The 22,061-nt window shown below is 46.8% G+C and overlaps 1 protein-coding gene across 5 annotated transcripts; it reads left to right on the plus strand.

Moving 5' to 3' along the window:
* Positions 1-76: 76 nt before the first annotated feature.
* On the plus strand, positions 77-15,038 carry CRYZL1 (crystallin zeta like 1). Of its 5 annotated transcripts, none has more exons than XM_058843290.1 (15): positions 77-187; positions 924-1,005; positions 1,690-1,761; positions 2,571-2,648; positions 3,133-3,205; positions 3,610-3,654; positions 4,902-4,970; positions 6,049-6,182; positions 7,543-7,654; positions 10,544-10,567; positions 11,504-11,602; positions 12,533-12,654; positions 12,878-12,983; positions 14,386-14,431; positions 14,829-15,038. In XM_058843290.1, exons 3-15 carry the CDS (start codon positions 1,696-1,698, stop codon positions 14,926-14,928), a joined length of 1,074 nt encoding a protein of 357 aa, XP_058699273.1. In that variant the 5' UTR covers positions 77-187; positions 924-1,005; positions 1,690-1,695; the 3' UTR covers positions 14,929-15,038. The 5 variants fall into 5 exon arrangements, 4 of the variants coding, with proteins under 4 accessions (XP_058699273.1, XP_058699265.1, XP_058699247.1 ...); XR_009278035.1 differs by lacking the exon at positions 77-187 and adding an exon at positions 413-636 and having other exon boundaries at positions 14,386-14,548; XM_058843282.1 differs by lacking the exon at positions 77-187 and adding an exon at positions 413-696.
* Positions 15,039-22,061: the final 7,023 nt, after the last annotated feature.

Here is a 22,061-nt window from a genome sequence, read left to right on the forward strand (position 1 = left end):
TCCGCGTGAGGGGCAGGGCGCTCCACCAATCAGAAACAGGGATGGCGGCAAGGCCCCGCCTACCCCACCAATTACAGCTCTGCCAGGCTGAGGGGCCAGCGCTCGGGAAGCGGTGAGGGGCGGCCGCGCTCCCTCCTCTCCGCCCGTGGGAGGGGCCTGTATTGTGCATACGGTGTTAATTCATGAGGTAATTGCAGGTGGCATCTGCTCCCTCTCCCCGGCGATGTCCCAGAGGTCGCGCCGGGCGCCGTATCCTCCCTCCTCGCCTCATGAATGAGTGACATCCGCGCGAACCAATCGTGCCTCGGCTTCCACGATGAATGGCGGCCACTGCGACCAATAGCGAGCGCTCACGTGCTGCCGGGTGCAGTGATTGGCTGCAGGGTGGGGGGGCGGTGCCTGAGGGCGAGGCGGAAGTGAGGGAGTGTCATGGCAACCGTGCGCGCGTCGCGGCGCTCGGGAGTCCCGCGGAGCCGGAGCCCCTGAGGGCCGGCCCGGGGCTGTCGGAACCTCTCGGTGCGGGCCGGGTTCGCTCGGAGCCCCTGAGGGCCGGCCCGGGGCTGTCGGAACCTCTCGGTGCGGGCCGGGTTCGCTCGGAGCCCCTGAGGGCCGGCCCGGGGCTGTCGGAACCTCTCGGTGCGGGCCGGGTTCGCTCGGAGCCCCTGAGGGCCGGCCCGGGGCTGTCGGAGCCTCTCGGTGCGGGCCGGGTTCGCTCGGAGCCCTTGAAGGGCTCCCCGGGGGTCGCGGGGCGGGCAGGGGCCACATGCGGGGGGTCTCGGGATGGTCCCTCAGGGCTTAGAGCTGCAATAATGGTCTCATGATTTCCTGCCTCTCTACTCCCTGCTTTCTTTTTTCCTCGTTAACTCAATTTTACTGTTTGGTTGTTTTGTTTTGGTTTTTTTTTGTTTTTTTCCTTTCTAAAGGTTCCTGTTCGTTGAGGACGACGCGGACCGAGGCGGGAGAGGAGACCAGAAACCCGGGCGGTGATTTTTGGTGAAGTCACGAGTAAGGCTCGCTGTATTCCTGCACGGGAATTCTCTGTGTCCCCTTTGCAGTGCCGCTGTCTGAATTGTGTGGTTGGGTGGCACAGAGCCCCTCTGCTGAACGGGACAGCCGTCAGTAAATGCTGTGTCCTTCAGTGCCTTTGCTGTACCTACATCAGTACCTGAAGGGGCTCCAGGAAAGCTGGAGAGAGACAATTGCCAAGGGCTGCAGGAATTGCCAGGAGCCAGGGATTGGCTGCCAGTGGCAGAGGGCAGGGCTGGATCTTGGGATCTTGGGCAGGAATTGTTCCCTGGCAGGGTGGGCAGGGGCTGGGATGGAATTGCCAGAGCAGCTGGGGCTGCCCCTGGATCCCTGGCAGTGCCCAAGGCCAGGCTGGACATTGGGAGCAGCTGGGACAGTGGGAGGTGTCCCTGCCATGGCAGGGCTGGGAATGGGTGGGCTCTGAGGTCCCTCCCAGCCCAAACCATTCCACGATTCTGTAACTCTCAGTCCTGTGGATTTTCTCTATTATGGGCAACTAAACTGTTGATCTGGTTTAGAATTTCTGTATCACAAAGACTCAAATTGCCTGCAAACAATGGCTGTGTTTCTCACAGAGTGCTTTAATTTAATTTACCAGGGCTTTAATGCCTTGTTTGCCCACAGACACTGCAGATGTCACAGTTTGGTTGCTGGGTTTTTCAGGTCGCTATGAAGGCCCTGTACGGTCAGCAGAATTCTCCTGGAGAGGAAATGACATTTGTGTTCCAAGAAAGAGTGAGTTCCCATCAGAAGAGCTCTGTCCATCAGGCAGTGGGAGAGGAGAGTTTGGCTGAGTGCCACAGAGGAACTGAGGCACAGAAATCTTGTGCAGGCTTGGGAAAGGACTGGTAGGGGAGGTGCATTTGCAGCAGGTTCTATCATCAGCACTTGCCAAGACCACTGCTGGATTTCTCTGCAGTTTTGGTGTCCAGACTTTACAAGTCAGCTTTGCAGGCTTGAAAAATGAACCTTGGACACACATTTCCTGACTGCATTTTCTAGTCCCTGGAAAAGTGGGAACAGAGCTTGAGGAATCTATCAGGTTTGGGGTAACAACACTGGTTCTTACTGAGGTTGTTTCTTTGACATCATTTGGACTTCATTTTGGACTTGAATGTTGAGCTCAGTGGGTTTGTCAGGATTTGTGCCTCAGATAAAGGGGGAAAAAACCTCAACAGAAAAATAATGTCAGTGTCTGATGAGGTTTAGTAAGGTCTAGTGGTCAGTTTGCAATAATAATATCAGAATATAGTAACATAATAATAATGATGATGATAATGATGAGTAAGGTCTAATGACCAGTTTGCAATAATAATGTAATGCTAATGTTAATAGTAATAAAAATAATAATTTTATTATATTATAATGGTAATAATAATAATAGCAATAATGTACATGAACTAAAAATGGTGTTGTAAACCCCTTTTCATTGAAAAATCCTGTGTGCTCTCCCTACTAAAGAAGTGGAGAAATGCTTTCAGGAGCTGGAGAAGCTCCTGTGGGCACATCCATTGTCTAACACAGCAACTGTAAATCTGTCCTAGGAGAACCTGCCTCCCACCAGAGACCACGATGTGAAGGTGCAGGTCAGAGCCTGTGCTCTGAGCTGGGTGGACACAAAGGTATTTGCTTGGTGTTGTGTAAAGCTGGGGGTGTCTGTGGTTTCCATGGCCCTTGGCTGGTAACTAGCACAAGCTGAGGCTGTGGCTTTGCTGCTGGCAGTGGGCACAGGACTGGTCTGGGATTCTTGCACAGCTCTGAATAAAAAGCATCTGGAATTTGGTTTCTAATTTATGGAGACAGATCAGTTGTCAGCTGTGAGATCTCTTGCAATAAATCCCTTTTTTCTTCATTTGCACTCTTAAGTCACAAATTGGCTTGGCTGGTAATAACTCCCTGCTTTTATTTTTTAATATGTTTCTAAATTGAAATACAGAATTCAGTGCCATGATTTAATGTTGACTGAGGAATGTGTGCACCTTTTTCCCCCTGGATATAATTTTGGTAATAGCCCAGCCTTACTTATGATACAATTCTGTAAGATGATAATAAATATGTAAATACAGAGCCTTTCTCAAGAGTGTTGTAAGCATTGTTTTCATTTAGCTCCTGTCAGAAATTAAACTGAAGAAGGAACTTGTGCCTGTTGGGCGAGAAATTTCGGGAGTTGTGCTGGAAGGTGAGTGAGTGTCACTGCCCAGGGAGGGGAGGGAGCAGGGATTCCAGTCAGAACAAAGAACTCCTTTTTGGGTAGGACACCTTTAGAAGCAGGAATTCTTTGCTTCCTTGATTGCTCTCCCAGTGCTGTTATCCCTCCCCTGAGGTGGAGTGTGCAGCCTGGCTCTCAGACACCACCTGTGTGTTCCTGCATGGAACTTCTTGTGGCTGAGGTGCCAGAGTTAATGAATCCAACATTTGGGCTTGCCATGTGTGCAATCCATAGAATTATGTTTTTTCACTAGAAATATATATTTTTAGTTTTGTGATCTAGTAGTAACCAGTGCTCCCAAATGCACGTCCCATTCCAGCTATAAATATTTCTCTTCTTCCCTTCTTTCCTCCTTTTCGCCTCTCCATGGTGAGTTGGAAGCAAGGTGACCTTTTTCCAGCCAGATGATGAAGTGGTGGGTAAGTTAATGCCTGTTTGCCTCAACTGACAGCATCAGTCATCTTTTTATAATGAGTGACTGAGGTTAGAATCATTGGTAAAGCTAAATTGACCATGTATTTTCAAAATTAAACTGCTGTCACATGCATAAACTTATAAATGGGAATTCTGGTCTAAGAACATTGCTTTAGGATTTGAAATATGATTTTGTATTAACCACCAGATTGTGACTGGTGTCTTAGGAGAGAGGAGTCATTTCTGTCCTATGTTTATTTTGTATGCTGAATCAAAGGATTAGAGGATGACTGAAGTTCTGAAAGTAGGACAGAGTGATGTGGGGAGAATGTCTGTTTGGACATCGTGGTCCTTCTTGCATTATTCCCTCACTGCACAAGAACTGCTCTGGGCAGCTCCTAGACACTGATTATTCCCTGGATAAACCTGGAGACAGCTCCAGGTGTGCACAAGCACGTTTTTAATGGGAACTGTGAAAGACTGGACACAGCAGCCAGATTTGCAAGGCAAAGCCCTTTGGTCTAAATGGCATGTGAGACTTGTGGGAGAGAGGGGAAAAAAAGCATGGTTTCCCCTGGGATGGAGAGGACATTAATTCAGGAGATGGAGCAGGTGCCAGAAGCTCCTGTTCAGGAGAATTCTGTGGCCAGTGAAGGTAAAAAGCTCAGTTATAACCAGGATGGAGGGATCTTTTCTGCTACTCTGCTTTTGCTTTCTCTGCCTTCCCTGGGTAGTTTGTTTTTCCTGCACTTCCCCTTTTCCTATTCCTGCTTTTTAGCACTTCCACATTCCTGTGTGTTCTTCCTCTGCTTCTTCCTGTGCCTTTGTTGCTGCCTTTGCAAACCCCACGTTCAGGAATTGGGATGGGAATTGAGAGGGGCTGTGGGGTGGCTGCTCCATGCCCCTGATCCCTCCTCTGTGATCCACAGCCAGGAGTGGAATGGGACACTCAGGGTGTGGAGTGAGTCCAGACATCACCAGACTAAAATGACACCTGCCAGTACCAAACAGCACTCACTGGTGTCCCCAGCCTTTCTCCCTCAATCCCAAAATGCTGTGGAAGCACCTCTGGAACTGCCTGGTGCCCATGGACACCCCAGGCTGGCACCTGGCCAAGGTCCCCTACCTGTCCTAAACCTGCCAAGAGGGACTGAACCCAGAGCAAGCCGGGCCAGGGAATTCTTTGGGAAGGTGCTCTGGTTGGAATGATTGCTTGTGTGAAATTCAAGGTCTGTGTTCTGGCTTTTTTCAGGAATTTTGCCCCTGGATTCTGAGGAGTCTGGTGTTTGTGAAGTTATCCTGGTTCACGAGCATTATTTGGGTTTGTAGATTATACATTTTGCTAATAATTATTTTGACTGTATCAGTAGACTTTGAGCTTTTCTTAAAGGGAGCACATTACTTTGGAGCTCTGGGCACACTCCTTCCATTCCAACATTCCAAAATTTCATCAGCTCCACCAAGTCACAGAAGTTTGAACACTCAGTGCTTTCAAGGGTTTTTTTTTGCTGACACCATTTCACAGTTTGTGATGGCCTAAACCACACAAGCTTACCCTGGTCTTTTCCCTTTCCTTTTTTTCCCCTTCTAACTTCTGTTCTGTTGCTTCATTATTGTTATACTTTTTCCTAATCTGTCAGAAAATTTAATGAGGAGAAATTTGCTTTTTTCTACCCTTTGACTCTTTACTTGGGACCAGACTAACAGACAGGGTGAAACTGGCAGACTGGAACTGGAGAAAGGAAAATTCAGTGATGAGGGTCAGGGAAAGCCTGGTATTGAAACACTGTTTTCAATTATTGTGAGTGTCCAGTTTTCTCTTTCTGGGCTTTAATAGATTGCTTTAATGAGTAAAATACTAAATGTGGGAGTCCCTGTCCTTCTTCCAACAGTTTGTTATCTTGAGCACACTATTCTTTTGCTCAAAATTTGCTCTACCCAAAGAAACTGTGGCTGCCCCATCCCTGGAAGTGCCCAAGGCCAGGTTGGATGAGGATTGGAGCAGTCTGGGACAGTGGGGGGTGTCCCTGCCCGTGGCAGGAGTGGCACTGGATGGGCTTTGAGGTCCTTCCAACCCAAACCATCCTGGGATTCTAAATATCAAAATTTGGGTTGTGTTGTTTCTGTGACTGCCTGTGAATTCCAGCTGTGTAGTTATGAGGTGGCTCCCTTAAACTTACACCAAAATGGAATCCCTAATTTACTTGTGTAAAATATGGCAAAATATCCTCTTAATACAAGAGGGAAACGGGAATCAGTGATGGGGACCTGTTTGCAGGTGGAGCCTTCCTGACTTGCTGTGACAAGTTTTGCTAAACAAGCCCCAGGGATTTTCCTGGGGTTTTTACCATCTCTTTGGTGTGTTTGTTTGTGTGTGTGTTTGTGTTTGTCCCCCCCAGTTCACAAGCCACAGAAGGTGTGTTGGGTGGAGGCCGCCGGGACGGTGCGGGACGGGCTCCGCGCGTACACGGCCCTGCACTACCTGTCCCAGGTGTCCCCTGGCAGCAGTGTCCTCGTCCTGGATGGAGCAAGTGTGGGTACCAGCTGGGAAATGCTCACAGATTTCCTCTGCACAAACCTCCCATGGTAGAGTCTGAAGCACAGAGTGCGTGCCCTAGCTCTGACATCCAAGAAAACACTGAATTTCATATAACACCATAAAAACAACTGTCAGAGTTAAACAGAAAAGCTAAAAGTGTGTGTAAATTAAAGAGTTTTCTTAAGTCACTGAGTAAAACAGTTAAAGTTTAGAGTTTAGTTTAAAAAACAGAAGACAACATAAAGAATTTAAAGTAATGTCTCATCCTTCTTTCTTCATCTTCTTCTAGAAGTTTTTGAGTAGCAGTAATTAAATAAAAAATGCCGCAGTGCAGCACACAAATGTTAAGTCATGAAGTCACTAAAAAAAATACATGTGTCTAATTAAGTGAAAATAAGTATAAAAATAAAAAAGCTGCGTAGTTCAGAGCCATTTTGCACCATTCAAGCCAATTTGAAACAAGCAATAATAAGTTAAACAAAAAGTCTGAAGACCTGCTAAATCTTATAATAATATATTAATAAACACAAAAAACAAGAGCCTAACAAACCTTTAGAATATCCTTCCTGACACAAAACTAAGATAAGTGAAACTCCCTGTGAAAGAGTATCCTGAAAAAACTCAGCCCTAAAAAAACCAAAATGCAACAACCCTCCCTGCATTTCTCACAGCTGTTCTCTCCAGGGAGTGCTGGCAGTGCCCTGCATTTCATGGCTTTGCAGGAAGGGCTTTCCCACGTGAGATCCTGAGCAGGAATATTGTCCTGCCTGGAGTCTGGGGGTGCAGAGAGGGAGGGTGTTCTGGAGTCCTGCAGTGACACTGTTTTGCCCTGAGTCCTCAGGGATAATTGCAGGAAAATGCCTTATTTTTCTGTCTTCTCCCACCTCTATTTTTTATCTTGGATATGAATAATTTGATTTGCATCCCTGTAGTTCTTAGTGCTAATGAAGATGTGAGGCTCCCTCAGCCAAGGTTCTGTAATGTAAACATGGCTGGGGCTTTTTCCTTGAAGCTTTTTTCCCTTCAAGCTCAGAGCTCCAACTGCAGTGAAGGTGGCTGTGGTAATTAAAGTAGAATCTGAGCTGTTTTGTTGAAGACAAGAACCAGCTACTGACCAAAAGTTCATTCAGAGCTTCCCAGTCACTGCAGAGTTGTTTTGGCCTCACTTAGGACAGAAGCAGGTCTGTGAATATTCAATTCTTGGTTCAGCTGTGTTTTGTTGCAGGAGTAAGTTCATTTCTGGGTACTCTCCTGAGTGGCCTTTGCAATATAATTACTCTTAAACAACATCAAATCATTGGTGTAAATAAATGAATGAATCAATTAATCAATGGCCCTGCTTTTCCCTTCTCAGCCATTCGGTACCATCGCAATTCAGCTGGCCCAGCACAGAGGGGCCAGAGTCATCTCCACTGCCCACAGCCTGGAGGACAAGCAGTACCTGGAGAGGCTCAGACCTGCTGGGGGTGAGTTTTATCCTTCAGTCTTAAAGTTTGTCCTAAAGAATGTCTCAAAATATTTTTTTTTCTGTCAGGTCTAGAGACTTACTTCTGTAAAAATTAAATACAAATTGATAAATAGTCTAATTAAATAGTTTTCAGGTTTGTTCTGTGCTCCACAGGTATTTCATTTCTGGTTTAGGTGCTCTTAATGGCACTTTTATTCTCCATTTCAGTTGTAATGACTGGCAGTACTTTCCACTAGTGCTGAGTGCTGGCTTTTGGCCTAAGTGCTCAGGAAATCTTTCCATTTGATGAAGTGGTTGCTGTGGAAGGAAGGAAGGAAGGATTGCTGACTCACCACTACCCCAGTGTGTGCCAGAGCTCACACACCTGACACCCAACACTCAGCAGCCTCAGATTACTCCTTGTAGTGTTTTATCAAGTCTCAGGTACTGCCACAGCTGGAGCTGGATGCATTCTCCTGCTTCCTAAAGGAGCTTGGCCTCACACACAACACTTGCATTCTTCCCTGACTTCTTCTCTTTGATACTTCAAGTTTGGGTTTTTTTTTTCCCTCTGAAAATAACATGAGAAAATACTCTGTGTAGGAGCTACTGGCATTTTTTTCTGATCAAAATTTCAATGGTGTTTTGTGGAGGAAAGTGGAATATTCCTTTATTCAGACAGTTCTAAAATAAAGGATGAATTGTCAAGTCTGGCTGGATTGCAGCAAAAGGTTAAAACTGGTAGCTGCTACTTCCCCCTGCAAATAGCAAGTGCTGCAGTGTAATCCCCAGGTTTATTTGTCAGAGTGTGATTTGTGTTGGCATTCACTGAAGTTCCAGAGCTGTAAAATGCCTTTGTGGGGAGCCTTGTGCAGCCCCATCTGTGTGGTTACAGCTGCACCCCAGGGCTGGGCTCATCAGCTGCAGGAGGGGATGGATGCTGCAGCACCTGCCACACTGATTTCTCTAGAGCATGACAGTAACACTTTTTTTTTTGCAATTTGACCCAAAAAACACTCATTTTTTCTAATTTCAGCAGCCTTTTTTACTGTCTCTGTGTTTATATATTTTACTGCATTAGCAGTTGTGAGAGACATCAGTAATGGAAGATTTTTGGGAATGCTGTTGCTATGCAGAGCCCTGTTGTGCCAGCTGTTACAGGGCCAAAGAGGAAATAATGAAGACTTAAAACTTCCTTTTGTAACATTTTATGGAATGTTCATATATTTTTTAATTATATGAAAAATTTTGCTAATTATATGAAAAATTCATGAGCTAGGAAAGGATTTGGCAATTTTATTCTCACAGTCCCAAGTTACTTTTTACAGCATTTTTAAGTTCTTTGAATGTTAATATCAAATAGATCCACCCAAGCTCTAAGTGGCTTCTTGTGTCTGTGGGTGGGGAATTTTCAGTTCTGTGCTTGTTCAGTGGATTTTTGGTTAGTTTTTGGCAGTCCTTAGTGAGCAGCAATTTGTGTTATCATTGTTGAGCATACCAAGCTGCTTCCTGGAATGGCTGAGGGGGGAAAAATGATAACTGCAACTTTATTTAAAATAAAGAAATAGAACCTGGATACAGCATTAAAGATAGAAAGAGTTTGAGTGCAAAAGGAAAAAGCTTTTAAAAGTGTTCAGACTTTCTGATTTGTTTGTTAATTTATGTGATTCCAATGCCTGAAGTAGGAGTTCTTGGTAATGTTTCAGGATTTGTATTTGAACCAACAGGAGGGGGCTTTTTTTGTCTTCAGTGATCTCTGGAGTAAAAATTGTAATAGAATAAGGAGGGGATTTTAACAAATTTTGACATTTTAATGGGTGTGTTTCAGGCTGGGGACAGAATATTCCATAAACAGTGGGATGAGTTTCTGTTAGAGATCCCAAGGAAAAGTATCTATACATACACAGATATTTCCTCTGCTCCCAAAGGCACCTCCTGTTTTTCTTTTAGTTTGGTTTAGGAGATTTTATTCTGTGCCACCAACACTCCTGGGGGTGCCTCTGCTTAGAACCCCCAGTGAACACAATCCCAAAACCCCCAGCACATCCTGGGGTGACAGGGTTTAAACTGCAGCTGAACTTCCTGGGGGAAAGCAAACTCTGGGAACTCTGTGGAATCCTGGTGTTTCTGTGCCTGCCAGCAATGGAAGAGAGAAGCTGAAGTTTTGCCAGTCAGGAAAATGTTACTTTGGAAGTTGTGCAAGTCACAGCAGAAGAAACTGAACTAATTTACCAGTATTTTGTGAGAAATACATAAATGACAAAGGATTATGGAAAATTATATTACACTTTGTTGCTTGTCCTTTTCCACAGTGGTGAGAATTTTTTCCAGCATTTTTAGGAAGGAAGTTGACCAGGATTTTGAATTATTGTACTGAGTTAAGGAACAAAACTTGACATTTTTGCTATACAGAAATCAGAAAATAGTCAAACTGCTGAAACTCTGGCTTTTTTTTTTTTTTTTTGGTTGCCAGGCTTTAGGTCTATGAAACCAGAATAATTTTCAAAAAATGAAATTATTTGTAGAAATAATACCATGTCAAATTGGCCCTGTTAAGGAAAACCTTTTAACTTCTTGACTGAAGGAAGCTTAGAATAAAATGATATTATGGGGATTTATTTGCTTTTGGGGAATGTGGCTATCATTAATAATTAATTATTATCCCATCTTTAGTGAATTTTGACCTTGTGTTCTCTCCAGTGAAATCATTTGACTTCAGTGAAAAAAAAAAGAGGGAATGACTTAGGAATTGGATGCATCCTATGATTTGATTGGGGATTTGAAGGGACAAAAAGAACCAAACCCCAGGCATTTATTGATGATTTGTTAATATCCTTAATAACCAACTCCTTGCATTTTTTCTTGCTCCCTCTTTCCTTCCCTCCCTGCTTCTGGGATCACATTCCAGAAGGAGTCCGGCAGCCTTTGGTGGGTAAGTGCAGATCAGAGCTCAGGATATAATCAGGATATAATCAGGCCAGGAGCCTCTGGAATGGGCCTCCAAATTTGGTTGATGCTCTTTCAAGTTCTCATTTTGCTGTGAAGTCTTTGGCCTGTTTAGTTTCTAAATGTTTGTTCCATCTCATAATGATGAAACAAAACCTGTAGCTGCTCCTTCTCTGTCCCTGTGTTATTGTAATAATGTTAAAAATGGCTTTTAGCTGAAAGAGAGCAGGGCTGGTTGGGATCTTGGGCAGGAATTGTTCCCTGGCAGGGTGGGCAGGGGCTGGGATGGAATTGCCAGAGCAGCTGGGGCTGCCCCTGGATCCCTGGCAGTGCCCAAGGCCAGGCTGGACATTGGGAGCTCCTGGGACAGTGGGAGGTGTCCCTGCCATGGCAGGGGTGGGATGAGATGATCCTTAAGGTCCCTTCCAACCCAAACCATTCCAGGATTCTCATTCCTGATTCTGTGGTTCATCTTTATAACCAACCATAAATTTGGCATCAGAGATTCAAGACAGGACAAGGTGTTGGTGGCTTTCAGTTCAGCAATATTTCAAGAGCAGATGTAAATCCCTTCATCTAAACACTTAATGAATGACCCAGAGAGCCAGGACTTGGACAAGAACAGCAAAGAATTAACTTAGAGAAGGATTTCTAATCTTAGAGTGCCACATTTTATCCTTTTGGGCCAACAAACTCATGAGCTGAACTTCTGCATTCATACTTTTTGGTGTTGATTTTGCACTGTGTTGAAAATGAAAGGAAGAAAAGATGTGCCATGGTTTTTTGGGTGTAGCTGCAAACCCATTTGTGATACCTGCAGAGAGCAGAAGCTGCTGCACAGGATCTGAGCTCTCAATTTTGAGCATCTAAACTCTGTTTCCATGGACCTGAAGCTGTTTTTGTTGGTGTCCTGCTCTGGCAGCCCGAGTGATCGATGTGTCCCATGGGAAGATTGACGTGGCCGAGAGCTGCCTGGAGGAGACGGGCGAGCTGGGCGTGGACATCGTGCTGGATGCTGGAGGTATTCCTGCAGTTCTGCTGCCTTGGGAATTCCATCATCTAAATATAGAAAAATATAGATAGAAATAATATATGATTTAGCATTTTTATATATAAAATGTATATATTAAATTATAATTATATATGGTATATATATATATAAAATGTATATATAAATTATAATAATATATGGTTTATATATTCTTCTATAATTAAATTATATATTATTTTACTATATATATTTTATATTATATACTATGTGTATATACTATATATAATATAGTATATATTGCTATATATAGTATATATAATTATAAATATATTATTATATATAATTATAGTTAGCATATATAAAATCTATTATCTTATATATGTGTAATATCTATTATATTTTATATTAATTATACATATTATACTAATATATACACTATAATATTATAGTTTATAGTTGTTATATATGGGTGTTATATTGTTATATATGGTATTGTATACATTATACTTCATGTTATATATACTATATATTATATGTATTTTATACATATTATATATTATATACATTTTACATATTATGTAATATATATTATATAAATTTTACATGTGATATAATTTATATTATGTATAATATGTACTATTATGTAATATACTATATAATATAGGCTATATTATATTTATTATTATATATATATTATATATATTTATTATTATAGCCTTTATTATATATTACTGTTTATTATATAGTATTAGAAATATAAACAAAATATTACTCTATTATTCTGAATAACACATATAAAATACTCAGGGCATAAATAAAATTAGAAATTCAGAGTTTTCAACGATTTTTAGCTGAAACAACCGAAGAACTTAGAGTTCTACTGAAATGTGTGGAAATAAATACATATTGAATTTTCCACATTTTCTTCTGAGCTCAGAGGAATTTCTTCTCCCTCCCCAGTGAGGTTGTACAGTGCTGAAGATGAGCCAGCTTCCAAATCCCAGCTGCTGCCTCACAAGCACGACATCATCACTCTCCTTGGGGCTGGGGGACGCTGGATAACGACAGAGAAGAACCTGCAGGTAAAGATGCCTGTGGCAGGGAGTAATTTGTCCCACAGAAAATAGAGGTACAGACACATAAAACTATTTTTTCAACCTGTCAGTGTTACAAGTTTCCTCTTTTAAGAGTGAGCAAGGGGTGTTTGTTTGTTTGGTTTAACCATCTCTATAAAATAACCATTTAGCCTTTATTTTTGTACGGGAAAATGTAACTAAATTACATTTTTCTTCAATTTTTCTTCAGCTGGATCCTCCAGACAGCCATTCCTTGTTCCTTAAGGGAGCCACAGTGTCCTTCCTGAACGATGAGATCTGGAACTTGTCCAATGTGCAGCAGGGGAAATATCTCGATATCCTTTGGTGGTCCTCTGGAATTCTCACTGCTCAAAGGAGTGAAAATGCAACTGAGAAATCCCACTGAGAGTTCTCCTCTGCTCAGTGCTGCAACCCAGCTGAAAGGTGGAGCTAAAATATAAGAGACACTGAGGTTTTAAGGTATTTTCTGCATTCTTTTTAAAGACATTGTGGAATCCCAGACTGCTTTGGTGGGAAGTTAAAGCCCATCCAGTGCCACCCCTGTTGTGGCAGGGACACCTTTCACTGTCCCAGGCTGCTCCAAGCCCCAATGTCCAGCCTGGCCTTGAAAATGTCTCTACAAGCTTCATTAAAACTAGTGCTGCAAAACACCCATTCTGGGGGGAAAAAATGCAGTAGTTTGGTTCATTATTGAACCAAATAATTAAATTAAATTAAGATCTATAATTAAATTAAGCTCTATATGCTTTTATTTTATGCAAGTGACATTTTGGATTTATTTTGGTTTTTGTACTTGTGCTTTTGGACATTAGATGCATCACCTGTAAACTTAATGCCCTCATGTTCACTGCAAAAGTGGAAGTGTTTTGGCTTCCTAACTTTTCCTTTATTTGCAATGTACAGATATATTAGGTACATAAAATGTACTGATTTGTTTTGTACTTAAAATTTATGGAGGAACAATGTGGATTGGGAAAAAGGAAAGGAATGTCCCCTACATTTGGGTTGATGCAGCTGGATTGAGCTCCGTGGGCAGGACATTTTCAGCCCTGGAAGGTTTGGGTGCTTTTGGCTTTAGGGACTTGTGTATCTTGTGAAATTCTGGAGCATCTGAATCATAAATTGATCCCTTTTTAAAAGAACTTGAGCTTCAAATATCAGCCTGATTGCCCTTAAAATGAAGGATGAGCCTTATTGTTTGAGTGTCATACAAAGACTGAATACAGCCCCATGTGTTGGCTGGTGGTCATTAACTCACAGACCCCTCACATGGCAGGGTGCTCCAAGAATTTCCAGCCTCTGCTGTGTTCCCACCTTCATTTTGGCTTTTTATCAGGTGCCTGTATGAACAGTCACAACAGCTACCTGGTCCCAAAATCTGTTCTCTTCATTCTGCACAAAAAATGCCAATGATTGATGATTGATTGATGTTGTACTAATGCAGGCTACACTTGTATTTCATATTGAAATATTGAGTATTTTCATATTGAAAAAATTGAAATATTCCATATTTCATTTCTGCATCCTATGTCAGAAAAAGAGGTTTTTGATATAGAAACAAGTACAAAAATCTGATCTAAAGGCAGAAATTGGGGTTCATTTTCATTTTGGCTTGATCTTGCTGAGTTTGTATCAGTACAGGGCTGTGACCAGCAAATGTGATTGTGAAGAGATTTCTGTCCAGCTCCATTGTTCCTTAACAGTCCTCTTGGATACCCATCCTGGAAGATATCATGGAGAAATTATCAAATAATATTTTCAGGTGAGAGACGTGAAGTTTTTTGTGGCTTTTTAAATTCAGCATTAGAAGTAGAAAACTTTTGCCAGCACTAACACTCCTGAGCAGAGCTTCAGGAAATAAGAAGACTCCCATAATGAGGTGGGTATGGAAGATCCCTTCCCTTAAAGCAGGATAACAACTGCTGATGAGCAGAACCCTCCCCATCACCCCCCTTTTTCCCTTGCAGGAAGGATCTCTTTTCATTCACTTGCAGCTCCTGTTTGCTTTGGGGCTTTTCCCTTCTGCTGTGCACTGGAGAAAAGCCATAAAACTTATTTTGTGGGAGGAGGGAGGTTGACACAGTGAAAGTAAAGTCTGTCCTGTGATATTTCTGTTGGTCTGGGTGTGCTCACCAGCACTTTTTACTGTTTCATTTTAGGCCTCAGCTGGATGAACCAATCCCATTGTACGAAGCCAAAGTTTCTATGGAAATAGTTCAGAAGAATCAAGCAAGAAAGAGACAAGTCATCCAGTTCTGACACACAACTTCTGATTTCTCAGCCTGGGGAAGATAAAGAACTGTATTTGTGGAGTAAATCAGCATACACTTGCAGGAAGCAAACAGAATTTAAACATTCTTTGTACCTCAGTACAAATGGTCTCTGAAGCTTCCATGACTTCAGGGGTTTTTAATTCCCTTGAGCAGAATGTTCCCATCAGCAGCTTCTAAAGAAACAGCCTTGACATAAAAATCTTGTCTGCCCTGCCGCATTTACAAATGTCAGAAACATCTACAGGCAAATGCAGTCGCTGTTGGTTTTCATTCCTAAGAAATTAAAGAGGGAAACAAAGATGTTTTTATTCGTCTTTTTGTCTCCAACCCCTACCAGCAGTTACCTTAATAGTTACCTTTTGCTTTTGACTGCACTGAGACCGAATGCTGCACTTAAAGATCTTAATTCACATTTAAAATTATTACTCAATTGAAGGACAGGGAAAACTATCAAGGTTGGTGAGGGTGCCAGATGGGAAGGATGGGTACTGACAGCAGGAGTTACCCCCAGGTTTGTTCCCTTCATTTCAGCACTAAGGGAATAAACCTGGTAAATCCAGAGTCCCCAAGCTGGTGGAACTGCATCAGTCAGATCTTTGAGGCACTTAGTGTAGCCTGTTACCTTTGATATCTCCCGGTGCTGTGCAATATCACTTCCCCTCTTTTAACCTCAGCACAGCCCAGATTTGTCTCTCCAGCATTATCCATGATTGTGGCCTGTAGGAAAGTCAGCAGAGGGGAAGGAACTGCGTTTTGCTTTCCTCAAAGCATACTCTGACTGCAGAGCAAAAATACCTTTTCTCCTTCAGCCATGTTGCTCATTTTCACTGTGAATCACTTAAATCATGGACATGGGCACTTCAAAGCTGTGTCAGTGGGAAAGTTGGAGAGAAAACAGATTATCCAGAACCACCCTTGATCTGTCTCCTCTCCCTCAGCGCACTGGGAGGAGGTTCTGGATAAATGATGCACGGCAAGGCGATGAAATCAGGAGTAACTCTGATTTTACTCCTGGCGTGCTGCCGTGCAGCCTCGGGAACCAGAGGTGCTCTTGTGCTCGTCTGAAGCGTGCGAGTCCTGCGGGAGTTCCACAGCGATCCTGAAGCCTTGGACCCAGCTGTTGATTTTTAATTGATGCTGCTCAGTTTTGCTTCAAGGTTTGCAAAATAAAGTGGACGACAAGAAACAAATTCAAAAGTTCAAAATGAGAAGAACAACACGTGACAAAACTGTGTGTTTTATAGCAGTTTTATTAAGTCTTTTGTCAGTAGAGATGTTGCTCCTAACTACCTCTTTATGACTTTTGAGCCACATGTATCTCTAATTATATCTTTCTAGTATTCTTATGCCTTTTAAGACCAGTGTAGAAGAGATTAGTGCAATCAGTAGTGGTTTTCTGTCCCAAGTAAACGAAAAAACTCGTTTATCCCAAGCAGAGTAAAGCCTGTGGGTTTCGTGTCCCATGTCACCCAACGGGGCCGTGTGGCGATGCTGGCGCAGCCGAGCGCAGCCCTTGGGGCCGCTGTCCGAATGCATTTGGAAGGGCACGGACACACTTGGAGCTCCGTGTGTCTTTGTGCTCCGTGCTTTTGTTGCCCGTGCGGGCGGAGCGGGGCCGGCGGGAGCCGCGCTCCCCTCAGAGCCCCTGAGGGCGGCAGCAATGGCGGCGCCGCTCCCTCAGCGGCCGGCCCCGGCCCCGGCCCCGGCGGGCGGGGAGCCCTCGGCAGCGCCCTGCTGGCAGCAGGGAGCGAGCCCCGGGCCCGGGCTCTGGCCCCGTGGCGCCGCACGGCCGAGGGGAGAGCTGCGAGAGTCGGGGCCGCGGCCATTGCCCCGAGCCGGGTGGCCCCGGCCTCGCGTGGTGCCCCTGGGCCGCTGAGCTCCCCGGGCCCGGCCAAGGCGCCGCGGCTGCGCTCGGTGCCCCTGCGTGTCACTGCTGAAGGAAGGCAGCGACGAGCCCCGCTGGCCGGGCACAGCCCTGAGGGCCAGCCCTGCTCCCCGGCCTCCCGCGGCACCTGCAGCCGCTGCCCACGGCTCCCCGGCACGTCGCTGCAAAGGCCAATTGCTCGTGGCCGGCCCAGCGCAGGCTGCAAAGGCCGGGCTCTGCAGTGCGGGGCTGGGGCTGGCACACGTGTGCCAGCGTGGCCAAAGCCTCTCAGGGCTCTGGGCACAGCAGGGGCCACAAGGCCACCAGGGGGTCCGGGGGCTGCTCCGGGCCGCTTCCTGCCCGCTGCGCTGGTCTTGGGCTGCCGGGGGTGGCCCTTGGTGACACGGGCGCGTGGGGTCAGGGCCCTCTGTGACGCGGGACACGGTGGTGGCCAGAGAGCCTTGTGACATCAGGGAGCCCCAGCCTGGCTGAGGGGATCCAAGGGGCGCAGAGCCCTGGGGTGCCCAGTCCCAGGAGAGCCGCTGCCTGAGGAGGAAGCAGCTCCCTGCATCCGTCTGCACGTGAAGACGGTGGACATTACATAGAATTACATTGAGGATGGAGAATAAGAAGGTGAACCCCAACTCCCAGCCAGCCCAAGGCCACTTGCTGAGCCTGCGGAGGAGGCTGAGAGAGAGGGATGAGGCAGGCAGGAGAGGCCAGTGGACGGAGAAGACCAGGATCTTCACTGTCCCAAGGGAGCCGTCTCCAACCCACGTGTCCTCATCCTCCTCACAGGTGCCCCTCAAGCTGCCACCGCTGGAGCTGAGGCAGCCAAAGGTGGGACCCAAAAACCTGAACAAACCATCGGTCTCACCCATGGAGCTCAGGCAGCCACAGGCAGCACCACAGGGCAGCCGGAGCCAGGCCCTGTCCCTCTGTGGGGACAGGCTGCCACCACTGACACCACTGTCACCGCTGCCACCTCTGCCACAACTGCCACAGCTGCCACGGCTGCCACCACTGCCACAGCTGCCACGGCTGCCACCACTGCCACAGCTGCCACCACTGCCACCTCTGCCACAGCTGCCACCACTGCCACAGCTGCCACGGCTGCCACAACAGCCACGGCTGCCACCACTGCCCTGCCTGGTGAGTCCCAGGGACACTCAGAGCCAGGGCACAGAGCTGGGGAGCGCAGGAGAGAAGGGGCCCCAGCCCTGCAGCCCCTGTCCTGGGCAGCCACACACCCCCGTGCCCAGGGTGCTCTTGCCCCCGCTCAGGGTGGCCCAGGAGGGCACAGCCCGTGTGTCCCCGAGCTGGCAGCTGCAGCCTCTGCCACCCATCCCCTCAGGGACTCAAGCCTTGGAGCGCAGCCTCACGGGCACAGCTCCAGAAGAACAGGATAACAACGAGCTGTCCCGAGGGCTAAATGTCACTGACCTGGTGCTGTCCCCAGTTAATGAGGACACTGAGCTCTTTCCAGTGGACAGCTCAAGTGATGAGGAGCTGTCCCCAGTAGAAGAGATCACTGAGCACTCTCCAGGGGACAGCAAGAGTGAGCCAGGGGTGTCCTCAGTGGAAGAGGCCATCGAGGTGATTCCAGGGGACAGCACGAGTGACCAGGAACTGTCCCCAGTGGAAGAGGCCTCTGAGGTCATTTCAGGGTACAGCCCAACTGATGAGGAGCTGTCCTCAGTGGAAGAGGCCATTGAGGTCGCTCCTGAGGACAGCACAAGTGACGTGGAGCTGTACCCAATGGAAAATGACAAGGAGCACTCCCGAGGGGACAGCAAGAGTGACAAGAAGCTGTCCCCAGGTGAAAAGGAGTGTGAAAAAGAGCTGTCCCAATGGCCAGAACATGAAGCTGGAGAGCTCTCCCAATGGGAAGAACAAGAGGAGGAAGAGCTCTGCCATTGGGAAGATGAGGATGAAGCACTCTCCCATAGGGAAGAATGTGAGATTGAAGAGCTGAGAAGGATGACTCTGCTTGGTGGTATGGAAGAGGATTCAAGCTCATCACCTGAACTGCCTGATGTGGAGGAGATATCAAGACATCAGAAGGTTGTGGAATGGCTGGAAGCCAATTTCCCAAATGATTATGGTGATGAGAAGGAAGAGAAGGAAGAGAATGAAAGTAAACTGAATCAAAGAATACAATGGTGCAAGCAGAAGGTGGAGGCCCAATGGCGAGAGCTGTTGGACTCCTTGTCACTTCTCAGTTTCAATCTCAGTGATGACGTGCGTTCCAAAAGGGAGAAGTGCAAAGACCAAGAGATGTCCCAAGGGGAAGTTGCCATCCAGGAGAACATCTGCAATAAGCCCTTGGTGGATGATGAGGAACCCCTGGAGGGACCCAGCTGCTCCAGGCATGTGGGTGCAGAGCTGGCAGCAGAGGCAGCCCGTGCCCTGCCCAGAGCCCCTCCTGCCCTATGGAGTCCCACGGACACAGAGCTGGCAGCTGCTACCCCGGCCAGAGGTACTGAGGAGGAGGAGCCCCCTGAGCTTCTTGCTCCAGAGGACAAAAAGGCAGCAGATTCTCTTCTCCTCAGTGAGGCGAGGACAGCCCCGGACACATGGAGCCTGCTCAGTGTCCTGTTCTATACTCCGGCCAGCAGCCCGGCTCAGCTGAGCATGAGCCAGAGCAGCAGCAGTGAGACCCTGCACACGGCTCTGCTGGAGATGCTGGCTCTGAGGCAGCAGCAGCAGGAAGAGGATGCCCTGGGAGAACGGATTGCTGCAGAAAGAGAAGCAGCAATTAGAGCAAAAAGGGAAGGGAGCCCAGTGCCTGCCCCGCACGGCCCCCCCAGGCCCTGGCCTGCCCAGCTGGGAGCCCAGGCCCTCCACGGGCAGCCGGTTGCCCCCAGGAGACGTCCCTCCCGCTTCAGGCGAGCACTGCGGGCGCTGCGGGCTCTGTTCCGGTGGCCCTGCCTGAGGCCACAGCCGGAGGAGTAAAACAGGGCACCGAGAGCAGGGATTGCTCCCACAGCCTCCCTCCCGGCAGGACTGCGGCTCACACGGGGCGGCCAACACCAACGGGAGCTGGGACACCAACGGGAACAGGAAGAGGAGCACAAAGAAGGCGGTGACCATGGAGAAGAGGAAGAAGATGATGAAGAAGGGGAAGGAAATGAAGATGAAGAAGGCGACCAAGATGAAGAAGACCAAGAAGATGAAGACGAAGACAAAGAAGATGAGGATGCTGAAGATGAAGAAGACCAAGAAGATGAAGAAGGCCAAGAAGATGAAGATGAAGACGAAGAAGATGAGGATGCTAAAGATGAAGAAGACCAAGAAGATGAAGAAGACTGAGATGATGCTGAAGACGAATACGGCGAAGAAGAAGATGAAGAAGATGAAGAAGCAGAAGAAGGAGAAGAGGAAGAGGAGGAGGAAAAGGAAGAATACTTTAAAGATAGATAGGAGAAAAAGAAGAATAGTCATAAGAATTTTAAAAATACCTAGAAGTAGAGGAAGAAGAGAAATAAGAATAAGGATAGGAATAGGAGTAAGAATAAGAATAAGAATTTTATAATGTAGAAGTAGAAGATTAATAGGAATAGGAATTTGATTTTTAAAGTGCATAAATGAAGAAGATTAAGAAAAGTAAGAATTTGAAGTTTAAAATACATAGAAGAAAAGGAAGAGTAGTAAGAAGAAGGAGTATGGAAGAAGAAGAAGAAGAAGTAGTAGGAGAAGAAGAAGAAGTAGTTTAGAATCCATAAATGAAGAAGAGCTCAAATGAATAAATGAAATTACCAAATAATTTGTATTTATTACAGACTGTATTTTTACATTATGATACTATGATATAAAACATGAATAGGCCATATGTTGTAATTATGATACATTCTGATTTCCCTGAAAATCACCTAAGAAGGAGAGAACCCTGTTGGAGTAAGAGAAGAATTTGTCTATTTTTGCTAAGCAGGTTTGTAAGGCCCCAGAAAAGCGTCTCCAGATTTGCTGTGCTGTCTGTGCGAGGTCCCCGTGTGTTCTGACGCTGGGTGCCAGTGAGTCCCCTGTGAGCAGGGAGTGCTGAGCCCCAGCGGCAGCGGGAGAGTTCCCGGCTGGGCCGGCAGGGCAGGGCTGGCCCTGCTCTCTGCAGGCAAACGAAAGGCGCCCGTTGAGGCCGGCTGAGAGAGAAGTGTGCTGGGAAGCCTTTGCAGCAGGGCTGAGAGAGAAGTGTGCTGGGAGCCTTTGCAGCAGGGCTGAGAGAGAAGTGTGCTGGGAAGCCTTTGCAGCAGGGCTGAGAGAGAGAAGTGTGCTGGGAAGCCTTTGCAGCAGGGCTGAGAGAGAAGTGTGCTGGGAAGCCTTTGCAGCAGGGCTGGGCAGCCCAATGCCCACCTTGTCCCCAGCCCAGAGCCCTGAGTGCCACGTCCAGCCCTTCCTTGGGCACCTCCAGGGATGGGCACTGCAAAGCTCCCTGGGCAGCCCCTGCCAAGGCCTGAGCTCCCTTTCCATGGGCAAATTCCTGCTGCTGTCCACCCTGAGCCTCCCCTGGCCCAGCCTGAGCCCGTTTCCCCTTGTCCTGTTGCTGTTCTCTGGGAGCAGGACCCCACCCGCACCTGCCAGCCCCTCCTGCCAGGGGGTACAGAAGGATTGTTCCTTTCTTAGGCCCTCTCCTCCTCCTCCTCCTCCTCCTCCTCTCTGCTTTCCAAAAGCAAATAAGAATCACTGCAGGGTGACAAATGCCACATGAGAGTATTTGGACTGGATGTTCACCCATTTCTTGTGTCCCCAGGCACAACCCAGTGTCTCCTCCCTCCCTTGCCCAATATCCAAGAGCAGAGAGTCCCTAGGCCAGCATTCCTCTCTGTGGGAGCAGCAGGTGAAGGTTTGGGCACTTCTGCAGCCCTGAGAGAGGGGAAGGCAGGAAGGCTGATCACAGCCAACTGAACATGGGCCAGCAGAGTGCCCTGGTGGCCAAGAAGGCCAATGGCCCCTGGCCTGGATCAGGAATGGTGTGGCCAGCAGGAGCAGGGAGCTCATCCTTCCCCTGTGCTCGGCACTGCTGAGGCCACACCTCGAGTGCTGTGTCCAGTCCTGGCCCCTCAGGTCGGGAAGGACGCTGAGACACCTGAGCGCGTCCAGAGGAGGCAACGAGGCTGGTGAGGGGCTGGGAACACAAACCCTACGAGGAACCAGTGAGGGAGCTGGGGTTGTTTAGCCTGGAGAAAAGGAGACTCAGAGGTGACCTCATCACTCTCTACAACTCCCTGAAAAAAGTGGTTGTTGTTCTGAAGAAAAACCAT

Source organism: Poecile atricapillus, chromosome 1, assembly GCF_030490865.1.
Source record: "Poecile atricapillus isolate bPoeAtr1 chromosome 1, bPoeAtr1.hap1, whole genome shotgun sequence".
Lineage (NCBI taxonomy): Eukaryota > Metazoa > Chordata > Aves > Passeriformes > Paridae > Poecile > Poecile atricapillus.